At 44.4% G+C, this 25,222-nt stretch overlaps 1 protein-coding gene across 1 annotated transcript in view; it reads right to left on the reverse strand.

The window, feature by feature from the left end:
- Positions 1-25,222, reverse strand: part of ATPAF1 (ATP synthase mitochondrial F1 complex assembly factor 1) — a 46,189-nt gene that overhangs the window by 13,967 nt on the left and 7,000 nt on the right. Inside the window, exons 2-6 of the mRNA XM_030205914.1 lie at positions 22,295-22,403; positions 17,870-17,926; positions 7,379-7,441; positions 2,947-2,997; positions 2,747-2,794 (exon numbers count right to left, since the gene is read on the reverse strand). Coding sequence (XP_030061774.1) covers positions 2,747-2,794; positions 2,947-2,997; positions 7,379-7,441; positions 17,870-17,926; positions 22,295-22,403 — 328 coding nt within the window. The remainder of the gene's footprint in view (positions 1-2,746; positions 2,795-2,946; positions 2,998-7,378; positions 7,442-17,869; positions 17,927-22,294; positions 22,404-25,222) is intronic.

Below are 25,222 nucleotides of genomic sequence, written 5' to 3' on the forward strand. Positions count from 1 at the left end.
CCATCTCCTAATCACGCCCCAGTCCCGCCTTCGCTACCCTGCCAACACGCCCCCATGAACTTTGGTCGTCCCCGTGACGGAAAACAGTCAAGGGTGTCAAAAAGTCGGCTTTCGATTATGCCGATTTGGACAACCTGGCGAGGACGCCCATCTCCCGATTTGTGTCGAAAGATGGGCGTCCTTCTCTTTCGAAAATAAGCGTGATAACTAGTCAGGTGAATTTCGAACTTGATTTTTGGTTTGGATTATCATGCGAGTGTATATACCCTCCTGTTTACAAATCTATAAAAAGCAAACACTCTCGACTAATGGATTTTATGAAACAATTTTTAGAAATAAAAAGGGCGCTGGCGAGATGCAGGAGATGCTTTATATTTATTGAAGGGCCCTTTTACCAAGCCGCGTAAACATCTACGTATGCCCAACACGCGGCAAAATGGAGTTACCGCGTGGCTCTTGCGGTAATTTCATTTTTGGCGTGCGTGGCATTTGACACGCGTAGGTCATTCCCGCCCGGTTACCGCGTGACACTTTACCGCTAGGTCAATGGCTGGCGGTAAGGTCTCAGACCCAAAATGGACGCGCAGCAATTTTTATTTTTCCGCATCCACGTCCGTTTTTGGCAAAAATTTTTAAAAGGCATTTTTTTGCAGGTACGCTGAAAAATGATTCTGTGCGCGCCCAAAACGTGCGCCTACGCTACCGCAGGCCATTTTTCAGCGCACCTTAGCAAAAGGACCCCTAGATTATTGATATTCTGCCTTTCTGTGGTACAACCAAAGTGGCCTAGCAGAGTTTAAAAAAAAAAAACCAGACTGTATAATTTCTTAAAGAAAAGTCCATAAGCCATTATTAAGATGGACTTGGGGAAAATCCACTGCTTATTTCTAGGATTAGCAGCATAAAATCTGTTTTAGTCTTTTAGGATCTTGCCAGGAACTTGTCACCTGGACTGGCCACTGCTGGAAACTTCCACTCTTTGGAACACAAAGCACTGGAGTGGAGTACATAGCACCGTAACACAAAGCAAAAATCGGAACTGAAATTACTACTACTACTACTACTGTTTAGCATTTCTATAGTGCTACAAAACATAGAAATCAAGAAATCAAATGTTACGCCTGTCATGCTAGCAGGAGTGCTTACTCTAAAAGTGATATCATCACTAAAGGAGTACATTGTTCTACATGTTTATACAGTTTTGTGGGAGTTATCGATCTGAAAGAATTTGACCCCTGAGGAAGGGTCTCCAGCCGAAACGCGGCCCATGTTGGCTCCTTTTATTGGGTACAAATGTAACAAAAATAAAAGATACTGTTGGAGATTCTACATGGAATGTTGCTACTATTGGAGATTCTACATGGAATGTTGCTATTCCACTAGCAACATTCCATGTAGAAGGCTGCGCAGGCTTCTGTTTCTGTGAGTCTGACGTCCTGCACATACGTGCAGGACGTCAGACTCACAGAAGCAGAAGCCTGCGCGGCCACATTGGTGATCTGCAAGGGCCGACTTCTACATGGACTAGTGGAATAGCAACATTCCACGTAGAATCTCAAATAGTAGCAACAGTGGAGGAGTGGCCTAGTGGACTTTGATCCTGAGGAACTGAGTTCAATTCCCACTTCAGGCACAGGCAGCTCCTTGTGACTCTGGGCAAGTCACTTAACCCTCCATTGCCCCATGTAAGCCGCATTGAGCCTGCCATGAGTGGGAAAGCGCAGGGTACAAATGTAACAAAAATAAAATAGATACTATTGGAGATTCTACATGGAATGTTGCTACTATTGGAGATTCTACATGGAATGTTGCTATTCCACTAGCAACATTCCATGTAGAAGCCTGCGCGGCCACATTGGTGATCGATCTGCAAGGGCCGACTTCTACATGGAATGTTGCTAGTGGAATAGCAACATTCCATGTAGAATCTCAAATAGTAGCAACAGTGGAGGAGTGGCCTAGTGGTTAGGGTGGTGGACTTTGTCCTGAGGAACTGAGTTTGATTCCCACTTCAGGCACAGGCAGCTCCTTGTGACTCTGGGCAAAGTCACTTAACCCTCCATTGCCCCATGTAAGCCGCATTGAGCCTGCCATGAGTGGGAAAGCGCGGGGTACAAATGTAACAAAAATAAAATAGATACTATTGGAGATTCTACATGGAATGTTGCTATTCCACTAGCAACATTCCATGTAGAAGGCTGCGCAGGCTTCTGTTTCTGTGAGTCTGACGTCCTGCACGTGATCTGCAAGGGCCAACTTCTACATGGAATGTTGCTAGTGGAATAGCAACATTCCATGTAGAATCTCAAATAGTAGCAACAGTGGAGGAGTGGCCTAGTGGTTAGGGTGGTGGACTTTGGTCCTGGGGAACTGGGTTCAATTCCCACTTCAGGCACAGGCAGCTCCTTGTGACTCTGGGCAAGTCACTTAACCCTCCATTGCCCCATGTAAGCCGCATTGAGCCTGCCATGAGTGGGAAAGAGCGGGGTACAAATGCAACAAAAATAAAAAATAAAAAAATACTGGCAAATAAACCTTTGGACCCTTTTTACCAGTGATTTGCTTTGGTTACTCGGTACTGTCCCGATTCTACCCTCGCTGTGTGTTTTTTGCTCTTTTCTTGTGGAAGGTGCATGGACCCCCCTTTTTTTTGGGGGGGGGGGGGGGGTTCCTCGTACATGTAACCATGACGGTTTTAGCATTAACCTTCCAGAAAGAGTCCAGACCACTGGCCCGCAGAACTTACTGATGAACAAGTCTTGGCTCGGTCCCACATCAGATCAAAAACGTCCCCCTAAAAGGAAAAGACAGCAGAAATTTATTTGGCTTCCTTTTTGTTCTTGACACAGTATGGGGGGGGGGGGGGTGGGGGGAATGAAAGGTGCCTTATAGCAAGCAGGGAGTGTCTCGCTCCTCTTCTCGTGGCCAGGAAAACATATCACTTACAGGGATGACTGCAAAGACCGTATCTTTCATGGAGAAGTAGTGCTTCCAGATCTGTAAGAACAACAGAGGGATTTCGCCGTCAGAACGTGAGCACACATCTATCCAAGCTAGGTCTAAATCCATTTACATAGTAGATGACGGCAGAAAAAGACCTGCACGGTCCATCCAGTCTGCCCAAGAAATGTGCCACTTTTTTGTGTATACCTTACCTTGATTTGTACCTGTCTTTTTCAGGGCACAGACCGTATATGTCTGCCCAGCACTATCCCCGCCTCCCAACCACCAGCCCCACCTCCCACCACCGGCTCTGGCACAGACCGTATAAGTCTGCCCAGCACTATCCCCACCTCCCACCCACCAGCCCCGCCTCAGACCGTATAAGTCTGTATAACATGATCAAGTTTGAGCTACTATCTGATATGAACCCACAAAGGAAATCTACTGTAGTTGCATTTCATTTTCAAAAGGGTGACTATAATAAAATGAGGAAAATGGTTACAAAGAAGCTAAAAGGATTGGCTGCAAAGGTTAGGACACTAAATCAGATGTGTACATATACCATATCCCTAAACTGGCATTTATATATGCTAATGATGCTTCAATTTATATACCTTTCAGACAGGACTTGGATGAAATCACCAATCTTACCAGGTTAGGCCTGAATACAATGGACACTTGGGCAAACTCGTTTCATTTGAAACTGAATCCTGAGAAGACTCGCTGCCTCAGCCTATCGTCTCAGCATGATAAATATAAAGCTACCACTTTAAACATTCCCAACTATTCCTTACGCCTCTTGGACAGTTTAATTGATTGGCACCTTCCATCTTAAGTAGAGGAGTGTGGTAGCCGTGTTAGTCCACTCTTAAGGTTATCAATAGAAATCAAACAAAATAAAACATGGAAAAGAAAATAAGATGATACCTTTTTTATTGGACATAACGTAATACATTTCTTGATTAGCTTTCGAAGGTTGCCCTTCTTCCTCAGATCGGAAATAAGCAAATGTGCTAGCTGACAGTGTATATAAGTGAAAACATTCAAGCATTACTATGACAGTAAAATAGATACCATTGGAGATTCTACATGGAATGTTGCTACTATTGGACATTCTACATGGAATGTTGCTATTCCACTAGCAACATTCCTGCGCAGGCTTCTGTTTCTGTGAGTCTGACGTCCTGCACGTACGTGCAGGACGTCAGACTCACAGAAGCAGAAGCCTGCGCGGCCACATTGGTGATCTACAAGGGCCGACTTCTACATGGAATGTTGCTAGTGGAATAGCAACATTCCATGTAGAATCTATAGAAATCAAACAAAATAAAACATGGAAAAGAAAATAAGATGATACCTTTTTTATTGGACATAACTTAATACATTTCTTGATTAGCTTTCGAAGGTTGCCCTTCTTCCTCAGATCGGAAATAAGCAAATGTGCTAGCTGACAGTGTATATAAGTGAAAACATTCAAGCATGACTATGACAGTAAAATAGATACCATTGGAGATTCTACATGGAATGTTGCTACTATTGGACATTCTACATGGAATGTTGCTATTCCACTAGCAACATTCCTGCGCAGGCTTCTGTTTCTGTGAGTCTGACGTCCTGCACGTACGTGCAGGACGTCAGACTCACAGAAGCAGAAGCCTGCGCGGCCATATTGGTGATCTGCAAGGGCCGACTTCTACATGGAATGTTGCTAGTGGAATAGCAACATTCCATGTAGAATCTATAGAAATCAAACAAAATAAAACATGGAAAAGAAAATAAGATGATACCTTTTTTATTGGACATAACTTAATACATTTCTTGATTAGCTTTCGAAGGTTGCCCTTCTTCGTCCGATCTGACGAAAGCTAATCAAGAAATGTATTAAGTTATGTCTAATAAAAAAGGTATCATCTTATTTTCTTTTCCATGTTTTATTTTGTTTGATTTCTATTGATTGGCACAAAACTGTACCACAAAGAAAATGTTTTGCTCGATGTGGAAACTTTTTTTTTTAATTTTTTTAGTTCCAATATTTTTATTGTGTTTTATAAATGATAACAAATGGCTAAAATAAAGCAATTAGCCAGCTTAACAAGTTAACAGTAACAAGCATCAGCATACACGTTCAAGTTAGGGCAAGTCCGGGATTATTTCGATAACAGATCATAATCATAAGTCACAGGAGTAATACATAATTTCAATTCTGACAAAGGTTATTACGTAGTGAGTTTAGTAAAGGAGACTATATTTTGTTGTACTTAACAAGTGAGTTATGTTTTTCAGCCGCAGCATATTCATATTTAGCTAAAATACACACAGAATTCCACCATGATAAATAAGTTACTTTGTCAAGATCTTTCCAACAAAAGAAAAGTGTTCTAAGGGCTTGATGTAACATGTGGAAACTTAAACGGATAAAACCTTTCTTCCCTCGAAATGTTTTTCGCAATTTAATACAACCAATGGTATTAAGTCATCTGGACTATTGTAACGGAATCTGTGCAGGTTGTAAAGAACATCTAGTCAAGGAGCTTCAGACTGGCCAGAACACAGCGGCGAAACTGATTTTTGGTAAATCTAAATTTGAATCTGCAAAGACCCTTCGTGAAAGACTGCACTGGCTTCCCATCAAAGAACGCATCGCCTTTAAGGTCTGTACCCAGGGGTGTGCTGGTAAATTTTTAACAACAGGCTCTTTCTCCGGCCGTAGCCAGCTCTGCAGTTGGAAGGGCCAGGGGTGGCCGGGGGGGGGGGGGGGGGGGGGGGGGGGGAGCAACACTTGCCTCTCTCTCCTTCCTCCCTTCGTGTGGGCACATTAGCCATACCTTTGCTGGCAGCCAATAAATGGACTGCCACCACTCCCAACGTCTTCCTCTGAGCAGCATGCTGGAACTTCTCTCACATGCTCGAGAAGTTCCAGCCTGCTACCAAGAGCTGGAAACAAGGAGCGGGGAGCAGCAGTAGTCTATTGACTTGGCTGGCAGGGCTCAGCATCCCCACCAGCAAAGTAAAAGAGAATTCAGCAGGGGGCCCAAGCCCACATTTTGGGAGCCAGTTGTTAAAAGTAGCCATGGAGGGCCCTACTTTAACAACCGGCTCCCAAAATTCTTAAAAACTTAACAACCGGCTCTTGCGAGCCTGTGAGAGCCCCCTGCTCCAGCACACCACTGTCTGTACCTTTATTCACAGGATCATTGATGGAGAAGTTCCCGAATACATGTTAGATCTTGTGGATTTACCACCCACAAACTGTACCAGTTCCTCCCGATCCTACCTTAATTTACACTATCCAGACTGCATTGGCCTTAAATACAAATCTACCCGCGCCTCCAACTTCTCCTTCATAGGTACACAACTACGGAATGCTTTACCCAAATCCTTAAAATCAACTCGGAACTATTTAAATTTCAGAAAATTATTGAAGACCCTCCTGTTCAACAAGGCTTACTTCCCAGACTCAACCTAATCTTACTTCTTCCTGGATTCAGCAATATTCATGGACCCTATTACCTTGTATTGACCTTGTTATTCTTTGTTGTTTATATGATAGATATATGTCTATTATCCTATTATTACTATGTTTAGTTGTGCTCTTTTGAACTGTAGCCTACCCTTCGGTTCTGTGTAAGCCACACTGAGCCTACAACTAGTGGGAAAATGTGGGGTATAAATGTATTAAATAAATAAATAAAATACCCAACAGAAACTAACCGATTTAAGGAGAACTGCCTGCTTCAATCATGTTTTAACAAGCAACTATAACCATTCTTTTACAACTGAAGCTGGCGTTCCTTTCTGTACTATTAAGCAGTAACATAGTAGATGACGGCAGATAAAGACCTGCAAGGTCCATCCAGTCTGCCCAGCAAGATAAACTCTATTATTTTTCATGATGTTTTTATTGAAAACCGCTCCGTTATTGTTCGAAGAGCGGAATATCAAATAAAGTTACCATAACCATAAACTGATGTTTCTCAGATACACTTCCTCAGTTGCTTCAACACACTTCAAAACCTGGATTCCGTGTTTTGGATAACCCAACAGCTTCCCCCTGCTCACCTGGGCTTCCAACTGGCCTGTACCTGGTGCTACACATAATAAGCCTTCCTTTGCAACTACTGCTGGTTTTCCCCATCTTCTCCTCTCCACTGTGGAGCTCAGCCTTCATCATGACCACCTTTGGTAAGGGTTCACGTACCGCAGCTGTATGGAACCCAGCAGCTACCCTTGAATCTGGCCACTAGGTGTCACTGCTGAGAATCCTGCCCCCCCCCCCCCCCAACCTCCTCCTTTGGCGACAGTAAATTTTACATCTCCTTTCTTCAGCACCTGCAGATCCTATAAAACAGAAAGCGGGCACAGGAACCAAACTTGGGCCTTCCACATGGCAACATGCGGGCTGCCACTAAGCCAAATATGATACTAATTGGCTCACCTCTTTAATTTCTTCTGCTGTTTTGTGTTTCACCATGTCAATATTCAGAACTGAGCTGAGAGCCTGCAAAAGGAGGAGGAGTGGCTTAGTCATGGAAAATGCACAGAGCTACATGTAAGTGCACACATCATATTAACACATAGGGGGCAGTGCTCAGTTGAAAGTGTTATCTGTTAAGAACATAAGCCATACTGGGACAGACCCAGTGGTGTGCTGGAGCAGGCTCTCACAGGCTCGCAAGAGCCGGTTGTTAAGTTTTTAAGAATTTTGGGAGCCGGTTGTTAAAGTAGGGCCCTCCATGGCTACTTTAACAACTGGCTCCCAAAATGTGGGCTTGGGCCCCCTGCTGAATTCTCTTTTACTTTGCTGGTGGGGATGCTGAGCCCTGCCAGCCAAGTAAATAGACTGCTGCTGCTCCCCGCTCCTTGTTTCCAGCTCTGAGCAGCAGGCTGGGACTTCTCCAGCATGTGTGAGAAGTTTCAGCATGCTGCTCAGAGCAAGATGTTGGGAGTGGTAGCAGTCCATTTATTGGCTGCCAGCAAAGGTATGCCTAGTGTGCCTGCACGAAGGGAGGAAGGAGAGAGAGGTAAGTGTTGCTCCCCCCCCCCCCCCCCCCCCCCGGCCCTTCCAACTGCAGAGCTGGCTACGGCCGGAGAAAGAGCCTGTTGTTAAAAATTTACCTGGACAGATCAAAAGTCCATCAAGCCCAGTTTCCAACAGTGGCCAATCTAGGGCACAAGTACCTGGCAAGATCCCAAAAGACTAAAACAGATTTCATGCTGCTTATCCAGAAATAAGCAGTGGATTTCCCCAAGTCCATGTTAACAATGGCTTACGGACTTTTCTTTTAGGGAAAACTTTTTTCAACCCTGCTAAGCTAACTGCTTTTACCAAATTCTCTGGCAACGAACTCCAGAGTTTAACTACACATTGAGTGAAGAATATATTTTCTCCGCTTTGTTTTAAATGTACTACTTAGTAGCTTCATTGTGCACCCCCTAGTCCTAGTATTTTTTGGAAAGAGTAAACAAGTGACTACTGTTAGTGCCAGTCAGACATTAGGCAAAACTAGGCAGCCGCCTAGGACAGCGAAGAGCAGCTGCAGTCAAAGCAAAACAATAGATCCTAACAGCCAAATTAAAAGAATCATCTGTGCAAACATCTACCTGCAGGAAGAGTAGGCTATTTTCAAATAACCTATTTATAGGACTGCTGTGGAATGATCATGAATGGTTGACTTTAATTTTCAAATTGTCTCATCTAAAACTATTGCTTGTATTACATACATTTTTGGTTAGTAGTCTAACTGAAAGTATTTTGCCTGCTGCTCTACCGCGATACAGTACTGAAATTGTCCTGACAGCCTTACTGAGTGAAGTTCGTAGTAAGCTTATTCATGGTTATGTTGCGTTGGCTGTCTCACTTGTTCTGTTGGCCGCGTTTGATCATTCACTGTTGTTGAGTGGAATGGGTAGACGTGAATCGCTTGTTTACTCTTTCCAAAAATACTAGGACTAGGGGGCACATAATGAAGCTAGAAAGTAGTAAATTTAAAACGAATCAATAAAAAATATTTCTTCACGCAACGTGAAATTAAATTCTGGAATTCGTTGCCAGAGAATGTTGTAAAAGCAGTTAGCTTAGTGGGGTTTAAAAAGGTTTGGATGGCTTCCTAAAGGAAAAGTCCATATGTCACGATACCAGGCTTTGAACAACCAGGAACGATCTCTGGAACAACTTGAGCCCTTGGCCTACTGTCGTCGAGCAGCAGCAGGAGGCAAACCCCCCCCTAGCAAGACTGACCAGGATTCAGGATGCACTTGACTTGGCTAGAGTCAGATACTGGAACAAGCTTGGCTTGACTGGAACCAAAGGCTGGAACGGACTTGGCTTGGCTGGACTGGAACCGGATACTGGAACAAGCTTGGCTTGACTGAACTGGAACCAAAGGCTGGAACAGACCTGGCTTAGCTGGACTGGACTGGATTCAGGAACAAGATTGGCTTGACTGGAACTGGATTCAGAAACAAGTTGGGCTTGACATGGGCTGGAACTGGATTCAGGAACAAGCTTGGCAGCCAACAGAACAGAGACAAACAGGAAGGGGACAAAGGGGAACCGGTTGATACTTAGGCATATTTTCAAAGCACTTAGCTTTGAAAATATGCCTCATTGTGTATCTGGATTTCCAAAAGGCGTTTGACAAGGTACCTCATGAAAGGCTACAGAGGAAATTGGAGGGTCATGGGATAGGAGGAAATGTCCTATTGTGGATTAAAAACTGGTTGAAGGATAGGAAACAGAGAGTGGGGTTAAATGGGCAGTATTCACAATGGAGAAGGGTAGTTAGTGGGGTTCCTCAGGGGTCTGTGCTAGGACCGCTGCTTTTTAATATATTTATAAATGATTTAGAGATAGGAGTAACTAGCGAGGTAATTAAATTTGCTGATGACACAAAGTTATTCAAAGTTGTTAAATCGCGACAGGATTGTGAAAAATTACAAGAGGACCTTACGAGACTGGGAGACTGGGTGGCTAAATGGCAGATGACGTTTAATGTGAGCAAGTGCAAGGTGATGCATGTGGGAAAAAAGAACCCGAATTATAGCTACGTCATGCAAGGTTCCACGTTAGGAGTTACGGACCAAGAAAGGGATCTGGGTGTCGTCGTCGATAATACACTGAAACCTTCTGCGCAGTGTGCTGCTGCGACTGGGAAAGCGAATAGAATGTTGGGTATTATTAGGAAAGGTATGGAAAACAGGTGTGAGAATGTTATAATGCCGTATCGCTCCATGGTGCGACCGCACCTTGAGTATTGTGTTCAATTCTGGTCGCCGCATCTCAAGAAAGATATAGTAGAATTGGAAAAAGTGCAGAGAAGGGCGACTAAAATGATAGCGGGGATGGGACGACTTCCCTATGAAGAAAGATTAAGGAGGCTAGGGCTATTCAGCTTGGAGAAGAGACGGCTGAGGGGAGACATGATAGAGGTATATAAAATAATGAGTGGAGTGGAACAGGTGGATGTGAAGCGTCTGTTCACGCTTTCCAAAAATACTAGGACTAGGGGGCATGCAATGAAACTACAGTATAGTAAATTTAAAACAAATTGGAGAAAATTTTTCTTCACCCAACGTGTAATTAAACTCTGGAATTCATTGCCGGAGAAAGTGGTGAAGGCGGTTAGCTTAGCAGAGTTTAAAAAGGGGTTGAACGGTTTCCTAAAGGACAAGTCCATAAACCGCTACTAAATGGACTTGGGAAAAATCCACAATTCCAGGAATAACATGTATAGAATGTTTGTACATTTGGGAAGCTTGCCAGGTGCCCTTGGCCTGGATTGGCCGCTGTCGTGGACAGGATGCTGGGCTCGATGGACCCTTGGTCTTTTCCCAGTATGGCATTACTTATGCACTTATGGGACTGGAGCTAAAGACTACCAGGGTAAAGACAGACAAGCATGGACAGAACCAAAGCTGAAGGCTTGCAAGGCAGAGGCAAGCAGGATACAAGGCTGACCCACACAGACAAACAACAGAACTAAAGCAGAAGCTAAGGTAGAAGGAACTAGAACAAGCAAGGCAGACTAGGCAGAACAAAGCAAACAGACAAACAACAGAACTAAGGCCAAAGGCAGAAGTGCACACAGACACCACAATAAAGAAGAAAAGACACAGAAGTGCACACAAACCAGAACAAGGCAGAAGTGCAACTGCACACCGACTAACCTGGGGACCTTTGGCATTGCAAAGGCCCTGAATGAAAGTCAACCACTTCCTTATAAACAGGACAGAGACAGGAAATACACAGAACCCAAAGTAAGGCTTGAAACACAGAGGAAGTGGAAACCCTACAGGACAGAGACAAGAAATACACACTGAACACTGAAGTGAGGCTTGGAACACACATGAAGTAGAAACCCTACACTCAACACCAAAGTAAGGCTAGGAACACACAGGACAAACACAACCATGCAGAAAAGAAGCCAGCTCATGAGCTGACTGGCAGAAAAGGTGAGTCAAAAGAGGGGTCATGGCCATAATCGTGACACCATAGACCATTATTAAAATGGATTTGGGGAAAATCCACTGCTTATTTCTAGAATAAGCAGCATAAAATGTATTGTACTGTTGTGGGATCTTGCCAGGTACTTGTAACCTGGACTGGCCACTGTTGGAAACAGGATGCTGGGCTTGATGGACCTTTGGTCTGTTCCAGTATGGCAATACTTATGTACTTATGGTACAGTCTATAAGTGGTTTTCGTCTTTTCTCCAGGGCAAATCATTTTCTGTGATTACTTCTCACTATTACCCTCTTTCTTGTGGTGTCCTGCAAGGTTCTATCCTGTCCCCTATTTGCTTTAATTTTATTCTTAGGGGTATGTTTACTAAGGTGCGTTACCGTTTTTAACGCACCGCTTAGTAAACCTAGCCGTTAGTCCTCTTCCTTCCTGAGGATTTTTTTCACAAAGCCGTACTACCGTATTAGCATGCGCTAAACGTTAGAGAACACCCACATATTTCTATGGGCGTCTCTAACGTTTAGCTCGTGCTAATCATTAGCGTGCAGTAAAAACGCTAGCATTTGCTAACTGTTTATCCAATTGATACTGGTCTGTGTTTGTTTCTGGGGGTTCCCTGCATAGGAGTCAGATCTACTCAGAAGATGAAAAAGACTTCTTGGAAGGACGTAGAATTGAGAGATAAAAGTAGAGGGAGACTGAGGGAAGGAGTCTATCACCCCCCAATTTTCCTGCATCCACCCAACCCCCCTTGCATTCCCTCAATTCCACACCCACAAACACACACGTTTTGTCGTGCATATGCACAACTCAAACACACCACCATTAAGTTCAAACATACATCCCCCCACATTCATGCGGTGCTGGCCAGCTTCTTGAGGTACACTTTACCATGTCAAGTCCCCCACAAAGATGAGGCTGAGCCTCCAACAGAGGAAGGGAAAAATGTGCCACTGTGCTACACTAAGGACATAATTTCATAAACCATTTTCGGGCATACGAGACCTCTTAGAATATACGCACTGCAAGTCAGAATTGTACCTGCAGTAGGCCTGCTCAGGGGAGGAGTCTGGGCGAAGCAAGGGTGCAGTTGTGATTTGCTCGCGTATTTTACAAAACACGCACATGCATGTGTATTTTACACGCTAACATAAACACCTGCTCTCGAGAAGACGCAATGACTGTGTCGTCAATCCAGGCAGGATCTCTGCAGGATTCTAGTATTTTATAAAGACACAATAGGGGCTAGATTCTGTATATAACGCCTGAAAATTCTGCGCAGAAAAAATATGCCTAGACGCATTCTCTAAAATACGCCTATATTTTATAGAATAGGCTTAAATTTCCTTGCGGTATATAGAATACGCCCAGCGCCTCTCCATGTGACCAAATTTAGTCACGGCCATTTACGCCGTGTTTTACTTGACGTAAATCCCAACGCTTAAATTAGACGCAGAGCGGGTGTATTCTGTAACAACGCACATAGATTTTTAGAAATATCCATGTCCTGCCCATGGCCACACCCCCTTTTCAACTATGCAACTTAGAATTTAAGCCCGCCATGTTACAGAATACGGTTAGTGAGTTGTGAACGTAAATTCTTAATTAATGCCAATTAGTGCTAATTGCTTGTTAATATTCAATTGACAGCACCAATTAGCTAGTTAACCAATTAAGTTACGCACTTCGTTATAGAATATGCTTCAATTTCCGCGCAGAAATTAAGGCACCATATATAGAATCCCCGGGTAGGTGCCCATGAGGGGCATAATCGAACGAGGTCGCCCATCTCTAGGGATGGCCCCATAAAGAAGCATACATCTTTTGTTTCGATAATACGGTCGGGGACGGCCAAACCTCAACATTTGGGCCGCCCTTAGAGATGGCCGACCTCGGTTTTCGCCTATAATGGAAACTAAAGACGTCCATCTCAAAAATGGTCAAGCCATTTGGTCGTGGGAGGAGCCAGCATTTGTAGTGCACTGGTCCCCCTCACATGCCAGGACACCAACCGGCACCCTAGGGGGCACTGCAGTGGACTTCACAAATTGCTCCTAGGTGCATAGCTCCCTTACCTTCAGGCATATTTTCAAAGCACTTTGGGAGGCTAAGTTTCATAGGTTTCTATGGAACTTTGGGAGGCTAAGTGCTTTGAAAATGAGCTTGCTTGTGTGTTGAGCCCCCAAAACCCACTCCCCACAACTGTACAACACTACCATAGTCCTTAAAGGGTAACGGGGGGCACCTACATGTGGGTAAAGTGGGTTTCGGGTGGGTTTTGGAGGGCTCCTATTTACCATCACAAGTGTAACAGGTAGGGGGGATGGGCCTGGGTCCGCCTGCCTGAAGTGCACTGCACCCACTAAAACTGCTCCAGGGACCTGCATACTGCTGTGATGGAGCTGGGTATGACATTTGAGGCTGGCATAGAGGCTGGCAAAAAAAAATGTTTTTTAATTTGTTTTTTTGGGTGGAAGGGGGTTGGTGACCACTGGAGGAGTAAGGGGAGGTGATCCCCGATTCCCTTCGGTGGGTCTGTTCGAGCACCTTTTCAAGGCTTGGCCGTGAACAAAAAGGGACCAAGTAAAGTCGGCCAAATGCTCGTCAGGGGCGCCCTTCTTTTTTCCATTATCGGCCGAGGACGGCCATCTCTTAACCACGCCCACGTCCCGCCTTCGGTACACTGCTGACATGCTCCCTTGAACTTTGGCCGTCCGTGCGACGGAAAGCAGTGGAAGCTGGCCAAAATCGGCTTTCGATTATACTGATTTGGCCGGCCTTGCGAGAAGGGCGCCCATCTCCCTATTTGTGTCGGAAGATGGCCGCCCTTCTCCTTCGAAAATAAGCTGCCATATGTCTTTACAAAACAGGTTAATAAGCACCTTCTCTGCCTGTGAACAGCTATAAAATTACCCTGCACATGTGCTTTTTCTGTGTTAACGAAGCCTGCTAGTAATCTGAATGATTGTATTACAGCTCTTGTTTTTGAGAGATTACGTACTGATTTGTTTAAAATACACAAAGTTAGAAAGGCAGTAAGAAAGTGCTAAACATTAGAGACCTCATATACAGTAATACCTCAGTTTTCGTTGACTTCGGTTATCGTCGGTTTCGGTTTTCGTCGATTTTTTCCGCCAAAAATTTGTCTCGGATTTCGTCAGCGTGCCCACGTGACCTCGCTGCTAATTTTGCGAACACAAAGGGCGACCCACGCGTTCTCCTGCTCATTGATTCATATGGAAATCATTGCCTCGGTTTTCGTCGGTTTCGGATTCCGCCGATTGTTTTCGGACGGTTTATCGACGAAAACCGAGGTATCACTGTATTTCTATCGGCATCTCTAGCCATTAGCCTGCCTTTGTAAAAGGATCCCTTTAGTGATTAGGGTAATATACTCTTTATAAAAGGAAGAAACGATTACCCCTTGCTTTTTTTATAAGTTTCATTAGTTACCTGTGGCTGCAAGAGACCAGTTTAAATTATGTACTTTGATTTTTAAAGCTCTTTATGGAAATGCTCCACTGTATTTGGCGGCTGTTTTTCTGCTTTTAAGTAGGCGACTGATACAGAAGCAGTTCGTATTAAGTTTCCCATCGGTGAAGCTGGTTAGAGCTTTTCGATTATCATCTTCTTCTTTAATATATAAAACAGATTCAATCTGGAACGCTCTCCCCTCATCAGTTCAATTCCTATGAGATTATTTAATATTTCATAAGCACCTTAAAACTTTCTTTTTTTTTTTAATATATGGGTTGATTTTAATACAGTGGAGGTGGTGTTTTTATATTGAAATTCCCAGAGATAATCTGTATGGAACCAAGTAGGTTTTGAATAATATACATCTGAAGGGTAATGTTCTGTAATGTACGAGCTTAATTAACCCACCAGGACGAAAAATAAAGAAATACAAACAACTGCTTATCTAATGAAGCTCTGGTTGGGAGGCAGGGCTGGTGGTTGGGAGGTGAGGATGGTGCTGGGCAGACTTATACGGTCTGTGCCAGAACCGGTGGTTGGGAGGAAGGGCTGGTGGTTGGGAGGCGGGGATAGTGCTGGGCAGACTTATACGGTATGTGCCAGAACCGGTGGTGGGAGGCGGGGCTGCTGGTTGGGAGGCGGGGATAGTGCTGGGCAGACTTATACAGTCTGTGCCAGAACCGGTGGTTGGGAGGAGGGGCTGGTGGTTGGGAGGCGGGGATAGTGCTGGGCAGACTTATACGGTCTGTGCCAGAACCGGTGGTTGGGAGGAGGGGCTGGTGGTTGGGAGGCGGGGATAGTGCTGGGCAGACTTATACGGTCTGTGCCAGAACCGGTGGTTGGGAGGAGGGGCTGGTGGTTGGGAGGCGGGGATAGTGCTGGGCAGACTTATACGGTCTGTGCCAGAGCCGGTGGTTGGGAGGCAGGGCTGGTGGTGGGGAGGCAGGGATAGTGCTGGGCAGACTTATACCGTCTGTGCCCTGAAGAGCACAGGTACAAATCAAAGTAGGGTATACACAAAAAGCAGCAAATATGAGTTATCTTGTTGGGCAGACTGGATGGACCTTGCAGGTCTTTTTCTGCCATCATCTACTATGTTACTATGTAAGTAAAGGCTGGCAGAGTTTAAACTGCTACATAGTGGAAAGCCTAAAATACTGCCACCAAGACAGAATCGAGGCCCTGAGGTCCATATCCCGGGAGACCTCACATAGTCTCTGTAAATCGGTAAAATGCTGGGAAACTCTAAATTGTTAACGCACACAGGAGAAATGCAGTGGTCTGTGCTGGGCATTTCTGTAACACTGAAGGAATACCAATTTACCCTTCAGATGCGTTATATAGGACCCAGAGTGGTACCCTCGCAAGATGGTGATTGTGCCGACCAGGGGGACAGTCAATAAAATTGCATGGAAATACTTTTAAAACAAATAGGAGGAAATATTTTTTCACTCAAAGAATAGTTAAGCTCTGGAACTCGTTGCCGGAGGATGTTAGTTTATCTGGGGTTAAAAAAAGGTTTGGACAAATTCCTGGAGGAAAAGTCCATAATCTGTTATTGAGATGGACATGGGGGAAGCCACTGCTTGCCCCGGGATTGGTAGCATGGAATGTTGCTACTCTTTGGGGTTCTGAATGGAATCTTGCTACTCTTGGGGTTCTACACGGAATGTTGCTACTATTTGAGATTCTGAATGGAATCTTGCTAATGTTTGGGGTTCTACATAGAATGCTGCTACTCTTTGGGGGTTCTACATGGAATGGTGCTACTAATTGGGTTTCTGTCAGGTACTTGTGACCTGGATTGGCCATTGTTGGAAACATGATACTGGGCTAGATGGACCATTGGTCTGACCTAGTATGGCTATTCTTATGTTCTTAATTATATTTAGAAGTAATCAACCCCCCCCCCCCCCCCCCCCCCGTTTACAAAGCCGTGCTAGCGGCTGCCGGTGCGGTAATGTCGATATAACCCATGCACTTTAGAACATAAGCCATGTGGCTTTGTAAACAGGGAGGCAAGAGTCCTGTAATCAATTCAGAAAAGCAAACTTTTGGTCCCATTATCATGTTCTTTGAAGTTTAAAAAATTACTTCCATTTTTTGCAGTTTCATTTTGCAATTCATTACCTACTGATCTTAGCTTACAACAAGATTATATGAGATTTTGACGATTCTTGAAATTTTGGCTTTTCCAAAAATATTATAATCAATCATGGCAATGTTTTGTGTTGTTCATTAGTTAGGATTGATTTTTGTATAGGTAGTTTATATTTTACTTATTTTTGTAATTATTGATTTTATTTTGTTATCTGTTTAGAGAAATGGAAGGGATGGTATATAAAAAGGCCATGCTATGTTATGTTAATGTGCCCCCCTCAGCTTAGGGTTACCATATTTTGTCCCCCAAAACGGAGGACACATGCCCCGCCCCCTTTCACACCCTGCCCCTGTCACATTTTCCCCTCCCCCCTGTCACACACCCCGTCACTCTCCTCCCCTTACTGGTGGTCTAGTGACCTCTTCGGGGCAGGAAAGAGCCCCCTCTTTCCTGCCCGGAGTGCTGCCCTGCATGTATCCTTCCTGTTGGTGATCTTGGTGCCAATTCAAAATGGCCGCCGAGAGTTGAAGTCTCGTGAGGTCACTTCAACTCTCGGCGGCCATTTTGAATCGGCGCCGAGATCAGGAACAGGAAGGATGCATGCAGGGCAGCGCTCCGGGCAGGAAAAAGGGGGCTCTTTCCTGCCCCGAAGGCGGAAGAGGTCACTAGACCACCAGGGCACTAGTAAGTAAGGGGAGGGGAGGCTAGCAATCTGCCCATTTGTCCGGATTTCTGGACAAACGGGCAGATTGGCAAAACCCACACGGTTGCCCGGACATGTCCTCAAAAAGAGGACATGTCCGGCTAAATCCGGACAAATGGTAACCCTACCTCAGCTGCCATCTCACTCATGTAATGACCAAATACCCACCACCAGCACAACTTACTTTATCTTTAGTAAATCCACTTCTTCCACCTGATCCCTGTGCGGCCGAGGTTTCTGCCTGGGGAAAAAAATAATATTTTTAAAATTAATATTTTAGCACTAAGCAAATAAATCAATGCAAAATTAACCTCATATCTTTCAGTTGGGATGTGGAAGACAAGTTGTAGACACTCAAACTATGATCTCTTTCTAATACTTCCCCCCTTTCCCCTCCCCCACCTTGGCCTCTAACCTTAGAAAATGAAACCACAAATGGGAAAAGTTTTCTCTTAAACAATGGAGATTTATTTAGAACCACTGTTTATAAAATGCCCTCACTTGTTGGCTGGAATTATGTCATCCTTTTTTCACACACCCTTAGGGATGTTCAGCTTCAAGAACAGATTGCAACCTTCAGATTAATTCAATACGCAGTTTTTGAAGCTTCCATGCACAAAGTTACAGCCTGAAAATAAATAAATGAAGAAGAAGCAGGAAAAATCCTGGGTACCAGGTCACTCTCGGGCACCTAAGATCTGAGGCCTAGAACCCAGCAGCATCCACACTGGCTCAGGCTGTGACAGCTGAAGACAGCAGAACCTCATTCCTAGACCAAAGGAAGGAAGATGAGGCAGAAGGAGACAGAGTGCATGGAAACAGGGGAAGGGAAAAGGAGGAGAGCAGATACCTGAGAGAGACAGAAAGGGAAAAGGAGGAAAGAGCGTACCTGATGTAAAAAGAATTGAAGCGGTGCAAAGAAAAGCTACGAGAATGGTATGGGATTTGCGTTACAAGACGTATGAGGAGAGACTTGCGGACCTGAACATGTATACTCTGGAAGAAAGGAGAAACAGGGGTGATATGATACAGACGTTCAAATATTTGAAAGGTATTAATCCGCAAACGAACCTTTTCCGGAGATACGAAGGCGGTAGAACGAGAGGACATGAAATGAGATTGAAGGGGGGCAGACTCAAGAAAAATGTCAGGAAGTATTTTTTCACGGAGAGAGTGGTGGATGCTTGGAATGCCCTCCCGCGGGAGGTGGTGGAGATGAAAACGGTAACGGAATTCAAACATCCGTGGGATATGCATAAAGGAATCCTGTGTAGAAGGAATGGATCCTCAGGAGCTTAGTCAAGATCGGGAGGCGGGGCTGGTGGTTGGGAGGCGGGGATAGTGCTGGGCAGACTTATACGGTCTGTGCCAGAGCCGGTGGTGGGAGGCGGGGATAGTGCTGGGCAGATTTACACAGTCTGTGCCAAAGCCGGTGGTTGGGAGGCGGGGCTGGTGGTTGGGAGGTGGGGATAGTGCTGGGCAGACTTAAACGGTCTGTGCCAGAGCCGGTGGTGGGAGGCAGGGCTGGAGGTTGGGAGGCGGGGATAGTGCTGGCCAGACTTACACAGTCTGTGCCAAAGCCGGTGGTTGGGAAGTGGGACTGGTGGTTGGGAGGCGGGGATAGTGCTGGCCAGACTTATACGGTCTGTGCCAAAGCCGGTGGTTGGGAGGCGGGACTGGTGGTTGGGAGGCGGGGATAGTGCTGGGCAGACTTATACGGTCTGTGCCCTGAAGAGGACAGGTACAAATCAAAGTAGGGTATACACAAAAATTAGCACATATGAGTTTATCTTGTTGGGCAGACTGGATGGACTGTGCAGGTCTTTTTCTGCCGTCATCTACTATGTTACTATGAAGGAGATAGAAAGGGAAACGAAGAAGAGCGTACTTGAGGGAGATAGAAGGGAAACGGAGGAAAGAACGTACCTGAAGGACATATAGAGGGAGAGCAAAGAAAATGGAAACAGGGGAAGGGAAAATGAGGAAAGAGTACGCCTGAAGGAGACCGAAAGAGAGACAAAAGGAAAACGCAAAAACTAAAAACGAACGTCACATATAATAATAATAAAAAAAAGTAGTAATGTCCCTGATTCCTAACAAATTGAGTGGTACATAGGTTTTCTAAATAGTTTTCCACCCATAATTAAAACCCTACATACACATAAGATGCTGACATGCCAAACACATGTAATATTCCTAATCTGATGTAAAAGAAATGTCTTGTGGTTAGCAAGACAGTAATGGAGAAACACCCCGGATCAGAACTATACTTTCATCACGTATGACTCTGCAAAAGTTTTGTTTTCACGTAAGGCACCTTCATGAGCTTTTCTTTCAAGAAAGCAAGTGATAAGTGCCAGGAGAAGGGGGGGGGGGGGGGGGGGTGGAAAAAAAGCAAAATCAGTAGAATCTATGGTACAACAGAAATGGAAAAGAAGATAACACTATGGGGCTCATTTTCAAAGGAGAAAAACATAAAAAAGTGGCATAAATCTGCACTTGGACATTTTTCTCACAAGAACGTCCAAATTGGTATTTTCAAAACCAACTTTTAAATGTTTTTCTATGAAGTCCATCAGAAGGACGTTCAAATCACAAGGGAGTGTGTTAAAGGTGGGGTCTGGGCGTTCCCAACACTTGGACATTTTTCTGCCATAATGGAACAAAACAAAAATGTCCAGGGCTATAAGTTGGACTTTTTTGGTCTAGACCTGTTTTATTAACAAATAAACTTCAATTGAGCGTTTGTTAGGAACACTTTACTTATTGTATTAGATCAATCAGATCCTAACGGTACACTTTGCATATCCCATGTACTGAACCAGAGGAAAAAGCCTAAACAGACTCCAGTTTTTTGGCTATACAGCTCTTAAAATCGCTGGAGTTCTTACTGTCATCATAGGCAAAAAACTTCCATAGTGGTCTTAAAAGTCTATATTTAATCCTAAATGATATCTTTATTTTATTTTTGTTACATTTGTACCCTGCGCTTTCCCAGTCATGGCAGGCTCAATGCGGCTTACATGGGGCAATGGAGGGTTAAGTGCCCAGAGTCACAAGGAGCTGCCTGTGCCTGAAGTGGGAATTGAACTCAGTTCCTCAGGACCAAAGTCCACCACCCTATCACCAATGTGGCCGCGCAGGCTTCTGCTTCTGTGAGTCTGACGTCCTGCAGGACGTCAGTCTCACAGAAACAGAAGCCTGCGCAGCCTTCTACATGGAATGTTGCTAGTGAGTTTCTCAGTTCCCCAGGAACAAAGTCCACCACCCTAACCACTAGGCCACTCCTCCGCTGTTGCTACTATTTGAGATTCTACATGGAATGTTGCTACTATTGGAGATTCTACATGGAATGTTGCTATTCCACTAGCAACATTCCATGTAGAAGTCGGCCCTTGCAGATCACCAATGTGGCTGCACAGGCTTCTGCTTCTGTGAGTCTGACTCACAGAAACAGAAGCCTGCGCAGCCTTCTACATGGAATGTTGCCAGTGGAATAGCAACATTCCATGTAGAATCTCCAATAGTAGCAACATTCCATGTAGAATCTCCAATAGTATCTATTTTATTTTTGTTACATTTGTACCCCGCGCTTTCCCACTCATGGCAGGCTCAATGCGGCTTACATGGGGCAATGGAGGGTTAAGTGACTTGCCCAGAGTCACAAGGAGCTGCCTGTGCCTGAAGTGGGAATCGAACTCAGTTCCTCAGTTCCCCAGGACCAAAGTTCACCACCCTAACCACTAGGCCACTCCTCCACTCCTATCAGGTAAAATCCCACTTATCTTATTCTCCTGACTGCTGTTGCGTGGTCTGTCACATGATCTGTCAACTCCATGGCCTTATTAACAAATAAGCCACAAAAAAAGTGCCCTAAATGACCACTGGAGGGACTCAGGAGTGGTCTCTCCTTACTTACCCAGTGGTCACTACCCCCCTCCCAACCCCCCCAAAATGTGATTAAAAACATTACTTATCAGCCTCTATGTCAGCCTCAGATGTTATATTCAGGTCCATTAGAGCAGCATATAGGTTCCTGGAGTAGTCTAGTGGTGGGTGCAGTGCACTGCAGACAGGTGGACCCAGGTCCAATTCTCCCCCTACCTGTTACACTTGTGGTGGAAACTGTGAACCCTCCAAAAACTCACCAGAAACCCACTGTACCCACATATAGGTGCCCCCTTCACCCATAATAAGGGTTACTGTATTGAGTTTTGGGTGGGTTTTAGGAGGCTCAGCAGACAGGATTTATTTGAAGTCCACTGCAGTGTCCCTTAGGGTGCCCCATTGCTCTCCTGGGATGTCTGAGTGGCCACTCTACTAAGAATGTTGGCTCCTCATACATACCAATGGCTTGATTTTGTGTATTTTTCACTTGGACTCCCCCCCCCCCCCCCAAAAAAAAAAAATGCGACTAAAAAGATAAACGCACAAAACACAAAAACATTTAGCAAATAGACGTTTTTCTGTTTTAACAAAACATTCAAACTTGGACTTAGACGTCGTATCGAAACTACCCCTCTAAAATCAGCCTTGCACCCTCTATCTGCTTTCTGTGTTCCCCCCACAAATAAACCCAGCACAAGAAAGGTTAAATAATAGTGTTTGCCTTCTGTTCCATGATCCTGACAAAGTCTGCTTGCTTTGAATGTCCCAGTGGCTGTCTTTTCACTTCGCTCCGTTTCTCCATGCGAGCATCATAAACAGCTGGACTGGATCTGAAGAGAGACAAAATTCTCCATCACATCAAAGGGAAGCACAAAATCTTATTTATCATAAGTGCATGCGGAACACGAGGAGCAGTTCCCTGACTGCTATGTTTCACTGTTTCACACTTTCTATGTTGAAGAAGCTTCAACTGCTTCTCTCCTAGAAATATACTGGGCCATTTTGAGGGTGCTCCTTTATCTAGAATGGGATTGGTAGTATGAAATTTTGCTACTAATTGGGTTTCCGACAGGTACTTGTGACCTGGATTGGCCATTGTTGGAAGCAGAATACTGAGATAGACGGGACCATTGGTCTGACCCAGTGTGGCTATTCTTATGTTCCTAAGTCTGATCTAGCCCATATTTTTCTTCAATGCATCTTTTCATCAGCTTTTCCCCTATGCCAAATTTGGTCCTGTTCTGTTAAATTTCTAGAAACTTATTTTGTGTCCGGACATTTATACATTTACAAATGCTCAATTACACGCTTTCCCTTGATCCAAACAAGTTACAAGTAGTTTCTACGTATTTTTGTAACAATAATCATCCTTAAATCCTTAAGTGCACTTCTTTCTGATACCTGTTGGGCTAGAAAGAACAACAAGGCTGGGTTACAGAAGTCTTGAAAGTAGAGGAAGATTGAATTATTTTCTGGCAACAGCCAACCAACAGTGTGCAGACCCTCACATATGCTAGCAAGATAGAGCTTTGCAAGTCATGGAGGAGATCCCAATATAGAATAGAGTCTTATCCTCACAAGAGCCTGATTATAAGACAAAATGGTGAAGGTTGTATGATCACCAGGTCCTACTGATCCTTGGAATAAAGAAGAATGAGGGGTTCCTCTAACAAAAGTCAGATGAAATTTGCATGTGAAGGACACTTGGCCAAAGCAGGTGCTACCAAGATAACCTTATCCATTGGTCTAGTGGAGGCCAGGAGAGGGCCACCTGGTCATGACCAAGTCAAGGCATCCAGACTCCTAGAATCCTTTTCTCTTCTCGAACTGAAGTAGTGCGTGACCCTGCGGTTCTGTCTGGCTGCCATGAATCTACCTGAGCAATGTCCCGTCTGCCCAAGATCAACTGAAATGCCATTGGGCTCAACTCCTACTCTCTTGGGCTCAGCATGTACTGACCTAGAAAATCATCTTGCAAGTTGTCTATACGCCCACAACGTTAGCTACTTAAAAAGTTGTAGATATTTATTTATTTACTACATTTATACCCCACATTTTCCCACCAGTTGCAGGCTCAATGTGGCTTACACAAAACCACAGGGTAGGCTACGGTTCAGAAAGTATAATTAAACATTGCAGTAGTAGGTTATTAGCATATTGGTATCATTTTATTTATTTATTTATTGCATTTGTATCCCACATTTTCCCACCTATTTGCAGGCTCAATGTGGCTTACATAATGTTGTTAACATTGTCATTACAGGATAACAGATACATTTAGTTTTGTGCAGAGATTAAGTAAGGGAAGAAAGAAGAAGGAAGGGAGTGATTAGGGTAATTATAGAAGGTGGGCTTTCTTAACTGATTGGGTTGGTGGGGTGGACAACAACTGATAACAAAAGATAGTAGAAAAGTCTATGGATTATGCTGAAGAACAGGTGGAAGTACATTAGGTTGAGTCTGTAGGGTTTGCCTTCTTGAACATGGTGGACTTCAATAGTTTTCTGAAATTTAGATAGTTCTGGGTTGATTTTAGGGTTCTAGGCAGTGCATTCCACAGTTGTGCGCCTATGAAGGAGAAGTTGGATGCGTAGGTAGATTTGTACTTCAGGCCACTGCAATCTGGGTAATGTAAATTTAGGAAGGATCGGGAGGAATTGAAACTGTTTCTGGGTGGAAGATCCACCAGATCTAGCATATAGTCGGGAACTTCTCCGTAAATGATCCTATGAATCAAGGTACAGATCTTAAAGGCGATACGTTCTTTAATGGGAAGCCCAATGTAATTTTTCACGAAGGGGCTTGGCAGGATCAAATTTAGATTTTCCAAAGATCCCTCTCTGCCTAGAAGTAGGCTGGCTTCTCATACTAGTAGTGAATCTCTGGTGCCTCTGTTCGCCTACATCACTGCCACAGCACTGTCCAACGGGACCAGTCCCGCAGCTTCCCAAACGATAGGGAGAAAATTCTGTATGTCAAGATGGCTCAATCTGGGTTCTGTTTACAGAACACCTGGACTCCACCACTGACCAAGATCTCTGTGCTAGCAATGCACTCCCAATCCGGCATGATCAGGCTCCAACTCTATTCCTTTTAGGAGATTGTCTGCAGAGATGCAGGAAGTGAGACTCCACCTGGCCACAGCAGAGAAGGGCAGGCATTACATTTTACACTACAATTTTTACTTGTATGCTGCGCATACCAAGAAATTTAATCAGTGCGACTCACAATCAATAAAGAGAAGGGAACATATATCCCTGAATATACATAACAGTACTAAATAAAAACTAAGCAAATTATTAAAGTAAAACAAATCTGTGAAACAGCCATGTTTTAAGCCATTTTCTAAACAACGTGTAATCAAACTGATGTCATACAATAAAGGAAGCACGTTGCTCCATTTAGTTACTTGGTAAGAGAAAGTCAAAGCCAATTTGGTTCTATAAACAACCTTAGAAGGAGAAGGAAATTGAAACCTCAGATAATGCCTGGAATCAGTTGAACACTGCAGCTAGACTCATATTCGGTAAAACAAAATACGAAAGCGCTAAACCCCTACGAAAAAAGATGCACTGGCTCCCACTCAAAGAACGTATCACGTTCAAAACATGCACCCTAGTTCACAAAATTATTCACGGAGACGAACCAC

Source organism: Microcaecilia unicolor, chromosome 6, assembly GCF_901765095.1.
Source record: "Microcaecilia unicolor chromosome 6, aMicUni1.1, whole genome shotgun sequence".
NCBI classification, from domain to species: domain Eukaryota; kingdom Metazoa; phylum Chordata; class Amphibia; order Gymnophiona; family Siphonopidae; genus Microcaecilia; species Microcaecilia unicolor.